Source organism: Pogoniulus pusillus, chromosome 31 (assembly GCF_015220805.1).
Source record: "Pogoniulus pusillus isolate bPogPus1 chromosome 31, bPogPus1.pri, whole genome shotgun sequence".
In the NCBI taxonomy this organism is placed as follows: Eukaryota; Metazoa; Chordata; class Aves; order Piciformes; family Lybiidae; genus Pogoniulus; species Pogoniulus pusillus.
The window spans coordinates 4,256,448-4,270,006 of record NC_087294.1 but is presented as its reverse complement, the minus strand read 5'-3'; the positions used below and the strand labels follow the sequence as shown (position 1 = coordinate 4,270,006).

General features: G+C 42.3%; 1 protein-coding gene across 1 annotated transcript in view; it reads right to left on the bottom strand.

Moving 5' to 3' along the window:
- Positions 1–291: 291 nt before the first annotated feature.
- Positions 292–13,559, bottom strand: part of ARID1B (AT-rich interaction domain 1B) — a 362,844-nt gene continuing 349,576 nt past the window's right edge. The window contains exons 17-20 of the mRNA XM_064169371.1: positions 11,713–11,809; positions 7,237–8,026; positions 6,226–6,356; positions 292–4,201 (exon numbers count right to left, since the gene is read on the bottom strand). Of these exons, the coding sequence (XP_064025441.1) occupies positions 2,489–4,201; positions 6,226–6,356; positions 7,237–8,026; positions 11,713–11,809 (2,731 nt within the window). The 3' untranslated portion in view covers positions 292–2,488. The remainder of the gene's footprint in view (positions 4,202–6,225; positions 6,357–7,236; positions 8,027–11,712; positions 11,810–13,559) is intronic.

Sequence of the window (13,559 nt, the reverse complement as noted above, 5' to 3'; positions counted from 1 at the left end):
CAGTGTAATTATGTGGCAATTCCAGGAAAATTGATTATTATTAGCTTTTTATGATCACACTAACAAAGTCAATGATCCAAGCTGAAAGAGCAAAAATTAGTGCTTGAACAATATTCAGCAACAAGATATCACCAAGTGAGAGTGGATGTATCTGGAACCAGATAATTCCTGAAACTGAAATGGCCATCTCCCACCAATTACAACGATGGATGTGCTCTATTAAAGCCTGATCCACTTTAATGGGGGACTCCCAGGATGAGAGGCCATGTAAGTATGCAATGACACGTGCAGTATCGAGAAGTGGGTGGGTGTTTATTCTAAATACCCACATCACTGGGGTATTTGTAACCTTTAACCAACAGAGAGAATTACAGGTAGTGAATACAGATAAACTTCTTCAGGTTGGTTATTGCTTTAACAAGATCTCTCGTCACTGTTTCTAACATCCATCCTTAGTCCCTCAAACACAGCACAGCGACTGGATACCTGCATAGTCAGAACTATTGCTTGCCAGCCATGTCTTTCCCTTTGAGGCTCTGTGGTTTTATAAACAACAACTCAAAAGGCTTCTCCGCGACGCGAGAAGGCTTTTTAAAGAGGAGAGCAAGCTGTGGCAACACAATGGCCTCTTTTGAAGGTCACCACCATAAAGGAGGGGAAAGAGAATAACCATTATTGCTCTTTCTTGGAATCAGTTTGCTTTCTGCTATCTCACACTGCAACTAGAACATTATTCAAGAACACCCATCACAGTGCTTAACAAGATTTAATGTACATTTATTCTTAACATGTGGAACATATAAAGATTTTATACTGAATAAATGAAATTCATTAAGCCAGAGGAAAAGGAGGAATTTACATCAAGTTTTTTCTTTTTTTTTTCCTTTTTTTTTTTTTTAAACTACATTATCTTGAAATACAAATGCAGATTCTTGTCACTGAAAAATCTTTGAAGTTGTGTTTCTTCCTTTTTTTTTTTTTGTCTTTTTTTTTTTTTTTCCTTGTATATATATTTTTGTTGTTGGTGGTTGTTTGTTTGTCTGTAGACTGGTAACCATTTTTCTTAAATCAATCCATACGTAACCATTTCCACACCTTTGATTTATAAAGCAAATTGTGATCGGCTGCTCTCCCGAAATAGAGCATGACTTTATACATACAGAAACTTGTACATTACCCTCAGATGTTGATTTTTTTTTTTTCTGTGTTGGTTTGGTGTTTTATTTTTTTTCCTTTTTTTTTTTTTCCTTTTTTTTTCCTTTTTTTATTTTTTGGTAATTATTTTTAATTTTTTTTTGGAGATATGGCCCAAATGAAAGAGAAAAAAAAAAAAAAAAGAAAAAAAAAGAAATTCTACTATCACTTTGTAGATAACCACATCATGAGAAAGAAACTAAAAACTTTGTGCTAAAATTAAAAACAAACAAAAAAAAAAAAGAGGGTATGTTTAATGTACAACTTCTATATACATCACGGCCCTCAGGCAATAAAAAAATAGTTTAAAAAATGATGAAAGGAATTGTGAAGAACTGTCGTTGCAGAAGGTCAGAAAGGAAAAAAAAAGAACAAACCCAACAAAACACAACCAGATGGAGACAAAAGACAGTTCTGGTGAGGAAGCAATCGATGTTTAGCATCAGGTTCTGGTTAAAAATCCTTTTACCTTGACTTGGTTTTGTTTTGCTCCTAGCCTAATGTAACCATTTCTCCTGAGGAGAAATCAGTATCGTTGGTTGGTTTGACTACTGACTGACACCCTCCTTGATCCCCTACACCTACATCACTAGAATCTTCTATTGCACAGAGCTTTGGGTGATGGTATACAAGTTGGTTGGGGTGGGGGGGCTGGTTTGTTTTTTTTTTTTGGAGTTTTTTTTTTTAATTTTTTTCCTTATTTGAAAAAATAAAACACAGAGGAGCTTGGTTATGTTGGTTATATTTTTTTTTGTCACCTTTTCATTTCCAAGTGGTGAGATTTCTTTTTGTTTTCCCCCATCGTACAATGCTTCGCCACAACTTTTTCTTTCTCTCTCTCTCTCTTTTTTTTTATTTTTTAAAAAAATCACTAGTTTGCTTCCCAAAAAAAAAACCCAAAAAAAAAGCAATACAAACATGGAAAAGAATGTTGGAAAGGATAATCTATGGAAGGGAAAAAAAAAAAAACCAAACACCAAAACAACAAAAAAAAAAGTGACCTTTGAATGTACTAGACAGCAACTTTGGTTAAAAAAAAAAATCAAATCAAAAGATGTACTTATACACATAGACAGCAAATATTAATTTCATAACTGTTCAAATTAATAATTTCTTTAATTCCCAATTGGTAAATAGTGAATGGGGCAGAGGAGCAAAGATTCTTTTTTTTTTTTTCTTTTTTTTCTTTTTTTTTTTTTTCCTTCTTCCTACGGTGGATAAACAAGAACAGAAAACAGCCAGTTATATGTGACCCTCTAATCTCCACTCACACATGCTTGGCTTCTCACTTATGTCATAACTGCCCAATCTGAAAAAGTACATCACAGATGACAGATGCAACCAGAGAGTTCAGGACAGCAGATATTGAGATATCCAGCAAGCGACCCTCGTGCAAAAGGAACTCTGAGCGGTTCTCGTCCACTCTAGCCATGGCCAGCAAGGCCTTGGCTGCCCTGCACATCATGTCTACGCTAGGTGGCTCCAGAGGTGGTGGCTGCATGTGCATGAGGTTATGCTGGCTCTGCTGGTACTGGGCCATAGTGACCCCATCCTCCAGGAAGCTTATCAAGTTTCCGATGCTTCCCTTCTGCACAGCTATTGCCCTTGCCGCTAGCGTGTCCCCCTGGGCAAGGTTCGATAAGAGCGCCATGGACATTTCTCGGCAGACCGGGTTCTTGCGGTCCCCGACGTACCTAACTAAAGTAGCGTAGAGTTTCTCCTGACGGCTGAACGGGGGAGTGGCCAAGATAAGGTCCACATTATTGTCCTGGATACTGAGCTTACACAGGGTCTCCAGCACAAGTCTCTGAGGCGAAAGAACTGAGTTGGGCCCCACAGTTGGAAAAGGATCCTGTGCCTCCGCAGATGGGCACACCATCCAGTGCAGCAAGCCATCCAAAATTGGCAAACAGATGCTTTCCGTGTAAGCAGACAAGTCTAGCTGCCCAGAAATGTTGGCTAATGTGACCAATGTATTATCCCTCAAGACCTCGAGGCAGTCCCACCACCACTCATCCTTGCTGCAGGCTACCCCTTTGTCCTCCTCCTCCTCTTTCTCGTAAGTCTGTGGCGCTCGCTTTCTTTCCGGATGCTCATGGTGAAGAAGGATCAACTTTCCCAGGATCAGCACCAAGCCTGGATGTTTGGACATTTCAGTGTCGTTGCCAGGCACAAAAGACAAACTACGGACGATATTTGACACACAGATGCAGCGTTTGGCCAAGGAGTCTTGCCAGTGAGTTATGGTGCATAGAGGAGTCTCGTCTCGGCTCCTTGGCTCATCCTCTAGCAGTTTAATATTTCGGTGGCTTTTGGCTTGATGGATCCCAAAGGGAAATTTACTGCTCTCTGTTTGGGAACCAGAATTCGAGTCTTCAGGCAATGCTCCTGGCCGAGCTGAGAGGACATCATCAATGGTTGCTGTTATACTTTTTTCTTGTTGCTCCTCAGATTCACCTTTCCCCTCGAGGTCCTTCTTTTTGCTTGGAGAGTTGAAGGGAGGAGGGGCTTTCCTGCGTGGAGGAATCTCCATCTTGCTTTCAAAGTGAGTCTGGATATGCTCAGTTGTGTCACCACCACCAAGCTGCCAGTGGAGAAGTCCACTATCAAATTCCTGAACACGTCCAAGTTTGTCAGATCGGTCAACAACAAATAGATTATTTTTCTTTACAATCTTTATTGGCAGCTTGTCAAATTTACTGGCTTGTTTTGGCCTCTCACTTGGATCAGCAATGGCACCAGGAGTGGAAAAAACAATGCTCTTTTCTTCTCCTTCTACCTTTTCATCCTCCCCTTCCTCCTCATCTTCATCAAAATAGTCAATACATTCGTCGTTCTCCTCTTTTCCAGTAGCTTCTGTCAAGGACTGGCTATCATCTTTCTTGGCTGCTTTGTGATCAAGTGCTTTGTGGCCTGGATCTCCCACTTCATATTCCATAAGGATTCCAAAAATGTCAATCAGGCATTTTCTAAAATATTCTACTAAAAGCTCAAGAAATCCAGACAACTGAGGGGAGAAGAAAGAACATAAAAATCAGGTCAATGCTTTTTGTCTGCATGGAATTTTATTAGGAACACTGTTGCATCCACTCCGAAAATTTCCCTCCTTCTGCTGTGAACTTGTGGCTAGGTCCTGCATGGCACAAGTTAACCACAGGAAATCCTTCTAGTCCCATCCAAGCAGTAGTATGTAATGTCAGACTATCAGGGTACCATTTGCTTAAACTCTAACAGCTGTGAGAAGTGCAGAACTTTATTTGTATGTCTCCTGTGAGCTACAGTGAGCACCTAGCTTAGCAACTCTGTCCCCTTTTGTCTAGTATTCTTAATTTTCTGTACAGTGTACTGAAGTTTCTAACTTTTTTTTTCTGATTTACTTGGTTTATCTGATTTGTTCTTTTATGAGATGCTTAAAGGTTACAGTTCTTCCTCTTCTCCTCTGTCTCTGTATCTAAACTCAACTGTCCTGGAAAGACCTGCAGTTCAAGATCCTAAGTAGTGACATCCTAGATTAAGATCTCATCTCCATTGGAACAGTTCCATTTTTTTACCTTGTAATAGTGAAAAATGGTTACTGGAGCCTGGTGCTGTAAGTCACCCTTCAGGAACAGTTCTTGTCTAGGTTAAATCCTCTTAATTAACTTGTACTCACTTATGGAAAGGCAGTAGTTGGACTCGGGACTAAGTTACCCTCAGTGGCTTTATTATGAGGAATTCTTTATTGTCATGATATATTCAGACTGATTCTCTGCTTTCTACTGTGGGATTTTTTTGTTTTTAATCTTGGGCTAATAGGTTTTCAGAAAAATGTAACCTTTTGTCCCTTCTGCATTCTCTTACTACTGCCAAACCCTTGAAGAATGAAGAACAAACTGATGTTTGTGAACTGCAGGAGGCATGAGCCGTCAGATGGAGTCCTGACTGCCCACAGAAATACAGTCTGAGGCAAAAGAAGTAACAAGAAAGGGGAATCAAACCACATGTGGTGTTCTGTGCAACTTGCACAGGGTGCACTAATGTCATCTCTGATGGAATTCAGAGGAGATTCACCTCACTTCACTTCAAACACCTGCAGCAGTTACACACCTAACCTAATTGTCTAGATGCCTTTTTATAATCAATGGTCTTTCACAGGCCATTTCTAGGGTATGATTCATCTGACCTATTTTAGATCTCTACTTCAGGATGAGATGAATCATGCTATAGATAATCCCTAGTTCTAAAGTTAGGTGGGAAGAAATGTACCATTTGGTGCCTCTATTTGAAAGAAAAAGAAAAAAAGGCCATTATACTTAAAAAATGATGAGTTACACTATTAGTAACCAAGGAATGAATGGAGCAGAGAAAGTGAATATTTAATTTGCACAAATTTTAGATGATGTGCATGATCAGCATGTCGTCTATTACTACCACCCCAACAGGCCAATGGGCAGAGCAGGGCTGAAAAAATGCTAGAAGGGAGTGAGGCAAAACCACAGACTGCTACATCTCGTTTTACTTGCATCCTTTGACAGCCTTTAGCTTGCAGATCTGGCATTTCTGTGCAAAATTAATTACTGGGAGAAGAAATAGAAAGTAAGATATTGAAACAATTCCACAGCCTGGTATGGAACTACTGAATGTCACCAAAAGGCAGCCTCAAATCAGCTCAGTACAGTTTTGCAGAGCCTTTTAATGGAAACACCAGTTAAGGAGAGTTACAAATGTACTGCTATTCTCTGGGATTGTCCCTGCACTACTGTCAGTGTGAATTTACACTTTACTTTCTGTCAGTGCTAACATTCTGAAGCTCCTACACACTCTCTTCTACAAAAAAGATATCTCTTTCAGGTATATGATTTCCTCTTATTATTTGACCTAAAGCTTAGCTCCTGTTGCTTACTGTTAGCAGTCAGAAAAGAAGGGAAGTTGAACAATATTCAGGTTTCTGTTAATTACAATAGCTTTTAAAGGACTTCAGCAGTTCTGTAGGTATGATATTTAAGTTTTCCTTCCTTGGAAAGTTGAGAAGTGTACTGCTTCCCCACCTACCTGAGAGAGGTTGAAAGTAGCAACAGTGCTGTCATCATACAGAAGAATATTAATAGTGTCTAGCGCCCAGGTACTTTCAGCCAGAAGACCAGATTTAAGAGACATCATCACTCTCCAGGCCTCAGGAGTTACTGAAGAAAGAATTAAACAGAGTTAGCATGCCTCTGGAGACTATTAGTGAGCTCTGTAAGAGACAGCTCTGATGTTCTGAGGGTGCAGAATTTAAACTAGTTACTAGAACACCGGCTATGACCCTGCTTTCACCACTTAGTTCTGGTCAGGTTTCCTGTGACTGCTGCTCAGACTCCATACTGGAGAACATCTTAACACAGAACAGGGCCACTTTGCTGAAAATGAAATAATCTTACAAACCTAGAGGAGCTGACAAAACCAAACAATAGATAAATAAAGGTGAAATATTGTCAGGAGTGTGGGAACTTGAAGCAAGAGAACTTCAGTGCGTAAAAGGTTAACAGGAATTCAAGATTAAGAGGATACTTGGGAAAAAATAGGGGGGAGAAACAAACATGGCAATAATATGGAATTAATGGAGGGGCCATTCAAAGGGGCCAGAGACTGCCACTACAGAGCACAAGAAGAAGAGCTTCCATGGAAGAAGACTACCTAACACTTTGCTCAGCCGGTTGTATGGGTGATTTAACAGATATTCTGAAGGACCTTTCAACAAATAATTTGGAAATGTGACACAAGCTTCATTTAATGTACTTCTGAAGACCTCAGTGCTCCACATAAAAACTCTGCTGTAGTTTCCTGCCAGATTGCCTGGGATGAGTTCTACCTATCCTTCTCACTGCTGCCTCTGCTACCACTACATCTTCACTGAAGACAATCACATTGTACTCACCACAGTTAACTATTTGTCAAAACAGTAAAATAAGTAAACGGTACAAAAATAAATAGAAAATGTTTGTCAAAACACAGACTGAAATAAAAATCCCAGTTCCTTTCTCACAACCTGTTGTGAGATTTGTGTTTTGTTTTGGTGCTTACCAATATCCTTTGAGGTAATCTTTCGTCTTGGTTTCAAGACTGGTTGGGATGCCTCTACAGAGCCTGGGGGGAAGGTAATTTCTCGCCTAATTGGTGGCGGTTGGGGTGGAGGTCCTGTGACCTGTGACACTGGAACTGTGGGTATAACCTTTTGCATCTTCATGGAGGGTAGGAAAGGAGACTTGCTCGGAGACATGCGGTTTTCCAGAGAGCGCTGGAAGGACGCTGGGCTTGGAGCTCTGGAGATGTGGTTTGGCATAGAGGGTGGCGTCTGGTAGGATGACTGAGGAGGTCTAGTGATAGGCTGCATGGAGGCTGAGGATGACATATAAGAAGGCTGACGCTGGTTGACATGAGAAGGCCACTGACTCTCGTGGTTTATCCTCTGGTCAGGTACCATCATATCATCAGTGCGGTTCATCCCTGGATACGGCGGGGCCTGTGCAGGGCCTCCTGGACCTTGCCTGTTCTGGTAAGGGTAAGGCATATCATTTCGTGTTGGCCACATGTTCTGCTGAGGCCCTTCGCTGGAGGACGATGACTGCATGGGGCCACCAATCATCTGGGGAGGTATTCCATGTTGCTGCATTTGTCCTGGGCCCTGCATCCTCTCCCTGTTATACGGGTAAGGATACTGTCCCTGCATAGGCCTCCTGTCAGGCCCTGTGTAGGCGTTGCTGTACTGGTTATACATCTCCTGCTGCTGGTTGCCATACTGCATGTTATACATATCCCCTTCGTGGCGTTTGGCTGGAGGCCCATACATGCCATCCATGTGTCGCTTGTAGTTCTGGAAAGCAATCGGGGAAAGAAGATGCAGCACTTTTAGCCATAGAATCATAGAACCATAGAATCAACCAGGTTGGAAGAGACCTCCAAGATCATCCAGGCCAACCTATCCCCCAGCCCTAGCCAGTCATCCAGACCATGGCACTAAGTGCCTCATCCAGGCTTTGCTTGAACACCTCCAGGGACGGTGACTCCACCACCTCCCTGGGCAGCCCATTCCAATGCCAATCACTCTCTCTGAAGAACTTCCTCCTAACACCCAGCCTAGACTTGCCCCACCACAGCTTGAGACTGTGTCCCCTTGTTCTGTTGCTGGTTGCCTGGGAGAAGAGGCCACCCCCAACCTGGTCACAATGTCCCTTCAGGTAGTTGTAGACAGCTCTGAGGTCCCCCCTGAGCCTCCTCTTCTCCAGGCTAAACACCCCCAGCTCCCTCAGCCTCTCCTCGTAGCGTTTATGTTCCAGGCCCCTCACCAGCTTTGTCACCCTTCTCTGGACACATTCCAGCACCTCAACATCTCCATGTCGGCTGAAAGCTCCCTGGAAAGGCTGAAGGCACTTAGCTGTAGAAGGATAGTGCTGATTCCAGAGGCAGGCATGTAGTGCTGTGGCCAGGGCTTGAGACAGTGCTTTCATTTTAAGCCTCTGTTCTGCTGTGCTTACAATTTAATACTAAAAGTAAACTTATCCCTGGGCTAAATTGTCTTATGCTTGCTCTCATTTTCTCCCTTTCTCTTTCCTTTTGTATCTGTCAGATTAAATTCCATTGGTCATTTCAGACATGCATGAAAAGGCAATGGTCTTCACCAACTAAAATATTTTCACTTCTTTTTTTTTATGCTTGGTCTACTAAGAAGAAAAATCATTAAAAAATATACCAACCCACTCAGTGACTCTTTTCAAGAGACAAGTACTGAATAAACCTTAAAGATAACAAGATATGCTGCAAGCATGCATGTCTGAAGCACTGGATCTTATGACAGATCTGTCTTCCGATAGACTACGTGCAGCAAATTCATTAATAGGAGAAAACATTCTGCTGCATTTGCTACTCTGTGTAATTCTCAGGAAAAAGGTCCTGTTTGGGTCTTCTCAGATCCCCCTTCCCAAATCATCCCAATCACATTTAATTTGTGGTGAGGTTATTACAACTAATGGTCACATCCAAACGTTCTGCCCCGGTTTATGCAGGGTCTTACCCTGCTGATCAGTAATGAATTGAGGATCGTAACTAACAGCTGCCACCTATGGTTTATTCCCTCTTTGTCCCTCACCCTCTCAAGTGGGGAATGTTGTGTGTGGTAAACTGTTCTACCTCGTGGGGAGCTGAGTTGGTTTTAAATCACACAGGCTTGTATTTATGTTTAAGGTGGCAGAACAAAAACACATATTGCAGTTCGAGTGGAAGGTGGTAAGGTTTGCAGCCGTCCTGAGTTCCTGTGGGAGTTTGCTCCACAGTTCAAACCACACTGAGTGCTCTGATGCAAAAAAAGGTGAATTAAATGGGTGATTTTGGAATATATGATCTATGGCAAATTCAAAGTTACAGCTCCCCCAGAAACTGTATCTCAGTCGCACTGCACAATGTATACTAATGTACTTGAGTTAAGCTCAGATAAAATCCTGCATGTATTCAATACGGGTCAGTTAAAACAGCTCTGGGATTCATAAAACCATCCTCCAACTTTGCAGCACATAAAACCACAACTACTGTACTATATGCAAGTGTTTCTTTTAAAACTTGCTATAGATTTGTTTGGCTAGCTGAGAAATACCTATTTTCAGCCTTATATAAACTTCTTGCTGTACTAAATTCTACTCCTGGGGCCAATTTATACATTAAGAACTGACTTGGCAGTTGCCACACCTAAAAAGGTGGTGTTTGTTTAGCCACAGTGACTCAGAGCACTTAAAAGCAGATACTTGGGACTGAAGCATATGCCCTTTTAAAAGCAGTTCAGTGCTCTTGTAGATGTAGTGGCCGCATGCCTAATGGCATCCAGTGCTGAGAACAGCGATGCGCCTGAACTCCTCTTCCTGCGTAAAGGTTTGGCAGGAGACTGAGGCTACATCATGTGTCTCTTTCCACTGAGGATGTGGAATTCTGAGACCTTGCAGAAGACTGAAAGACACCATCAGAGGACACCTGCCGCATAACAGCGCTTAGGGTATGAGAGCTGCTGTACAGGAATCGAAAAGCCTGGCTCAAAGCTCTTCATTAGCCCCAGGAGTTCATGCTCCAAGCACATCCTTTCCAGGTCATTCCCTAGCCTTCAGGTTGCCCATAAAGCTTTGAAAGGGCTGTTTTTCACATTCTTCCTGTGCCACCACAGAGATTTAAGAGACTGAAAATAAGCTGGCAGGAGACTGAAAATAGCAGCAATCTAAGCTTTAGCTAAGTGATGAAGGGGAATTCTGTGGGAGTGGGAGGGAGAGGCTGAGGCCAGCCGGGATCCTTAACTCTTCATTCTTTACTGTTATTTTAGTGTTAATGCATTTCACATTCCATTGCACAAAGCATGTAAACAGCACTAAGGACAGGGCCAAATACGTTTTTACAAATCCTACCTGTCTCCTTGCTTAAATGAACATGGAATTGGTAAATTCCCTGCACACATTAGCTGGCAGGGAGCACTAAAAAACTTTTGTGTTCTAGATCTTTGCAGTTTCACCACAAAATCACCTAGACAAAGGTGATTTTTAAGGCAAACTGCCATAAAGCCCCACAAAACAGATTTTTGATTATGCTATTTTAGAAATGTTATAAACCAAAGAGAAAAGAAATTCATTCTGAAATTTATACTACAGCACAACCTAAGATGACCTCTTTTAGGTTCCTCCTACTCCCCAGTTTCCCAGTAAAAACTCTATTCCAAGCTGAAAAGGACTACCTGAAACTGGCTTTATATTTTAGTTCTTGTGTTATAAGGAAATGTTTTCTTTGTTGGAATCAAACTTCAACTTAATTATTGTATGACTAGAAATGAATTAATAGCATGCAGGAGGAAACTCTGATCCTACTGAAGTCAGAGCACTTTTGCTATCGACTTCCAAGACAGGATTTTGCCCACAAGGTATCAGTGATACACCTGACAGGGAAACAGGCATGGGCAAATGTTGAAAAGATTTTAACACTAATAATGTTCTCTCTCATGTTTTTGTACCATGTTATTACTAGAGAACATGTGTGGGGAACATGTTAGCTGATTTATATTGAAGACAGGTATCTCGTATCATCCACAGCAGTATTCTAAATAACTGAGACTGTTGCATGGTTCACTTTGCTCCAGGTTTCTGTTGGATTTGCTTGGTTTCCTGACATTAAGGCCCTTCAATTTGTCAGCCAAGCAAGCAGCTTTTCTATTTGTTTCTGGAAGTAAGGCAGCATCGCTTTTCTAGCCATGTGTTATACTTTCCCACTCTGCTGGTTATTAACTTGGGGCAATCACTTGACATAAGCCACAGAATATCTGTTGAAATTTACACTCCTCCAGTGTAATGAACATATTTTCCTACAGCTGCAGGTACACCGCTTCTCTGTGTGGACTGTGGTTTTGACCAGAGCTACAGGGCTACCCTGTGCCAAAAGATAGAGATGGCAGAACCAATTTTTTTAAGTATACAGAATTTTGGGGTTCCATTTATTTTAACAACTGTTAGGAATATGGCTTGTTTGCCACTCTTCTACCTGCTGCTGTGGATACATTCCAGGTTGATGTCCTCCGTATGGTGGCTGTCCTGAGGGAGGTCCTTGTCCTGGATATTGCTGCCCATACGGTTCATGCCTGGAATGAAGCACCCAAACTGACACTTAGAGCTGCTGGAACTTACAAGTCACTGAGAAAAGCAAAGTAGTCCAATTATCTTGTATCTTGAAGACATTTGCCATTTGGAAACAAGGTAAAGTTACAGTGTGGTATGGTCCTGAGCCTGACACAGTAAGCTCCGCTGGTGCTGGTCGTGCAAGGAAGGAGGTAAAGCAGATAGAACAAATGGGGAGCAGTGAGGATGCAATAGAGAGATTTAGAGGTAGCAGTCAGGAGTGGGAATATGGTATGGTCAGTAAAGGGGTAAGAAAGGCAGCAAGTAGAAACCCATCTCAGGTGGGAAAGTATATGATGTACAGCTCCAAGCTTACAAGCCCAAATTCTTGTGTTGTTTTAACAAGTCAGCAAGCCACTTTGTGGGTTGAGAATAGAACTGCTGATTTAAACTGAAACAGTGATTTTAGTCTGACAATAGGAACAGAAAGTGAGCACAAATTTCATTAACATATATAACATTTAAATACAACACCACTGAGTAAAAACAATACCTACAATGCTGCTAGTGTTCTTGGGATTTTTAATTAAAGCCCCATAATGAAGCACACACATAAAAGGCAGAGCAGCTTTGCACCTGGAAACTTACCTGTGGCCTTTTAGACCTCTTAGGAGCGCTATAATGCAACTGAAATATTTTTAGCAAATCTGAATGAAATTTAGGTGGCTGAAATGAAGCACTTGAAAGTATTAAGACTGATAAGTAATACTGCATTGCAGACCAAAATGCCAGTAATCCCCCTCTGCACACTAGCAGTGAGAGTGCATCTACAATTCCAGGATAAGTAGTCTATTAGGAAGAGTCGGAGAAACAGAAGGACTGAGGGATCTGACATGTTAAAAGAAGGATAAATTTAATGAATTAATTTAAGGGGCAGGGAGAAATTTAATGAAATTCAAGATGGACAAGTGTAGAGTCTTGCACCTGGGAAAGAACAACCCCAGGGATCAGTATAGGTTGGGGACTGACCTGTTGGAAGGCAGTGAAGGGGAAAAGTCGATCTGGAGGTCCTTTCAGGTGGCATGTTGCTCATGAGCCAGCAATGTGCTCTTGTGGCCATGACGGCCAATGCCATTCTGGGGTGTGGTTAGTAGGTTGAGAGAGGTTCTCCTGCTCCTCTACTCTGCCCTGGTGAGGCCATATCTGGAGTACTGTGCCCAGTTCTGGGCACCCCAGTTCAAGAAGGACATAGAACTGACTGAGAGAGTGCAGTGCAGAGCCACAAAGATGATTAAAGGAAGGGAACATCTCCCTTACGAGGAGAGCCTGAGGGAGCTGGGGCTCTTTAGCCTGGAGAAGAGGAGGCTGAGAGGTGACCTCATCAGTGTTTATAAACATGTAAAGGGTGAGTGCCAGGGGGATGGAGCCAGGCTCTGCTTGGTGATGCCTGATGACAGGACAAGGGGCACTGGGGGGAAGCTGAGGCAGAGGAAGTTTCATATAAACATGAGGAGGATTTTTTTTCACTGTGAGGGTGACAGAACACTGGAAGGGGCTGCCCAGGGGCGTTGTGGAGTCTCCCTCTCTGGAGATATGCAGAACCCACCTGGACACATTCCTGTGTGATCTGGTCTAGGTGCTCCTAGGGGAGGGTTGGACTGGGTGACCTTTCAGGGTTTCTTCCAGCCCCTGACATTCTGTGATTCTGTGAGGTAACTGGACCTCTTTTTCCCAAAAGCATAGAAAGTTCACAGATTTTGAGAGATGACCAGT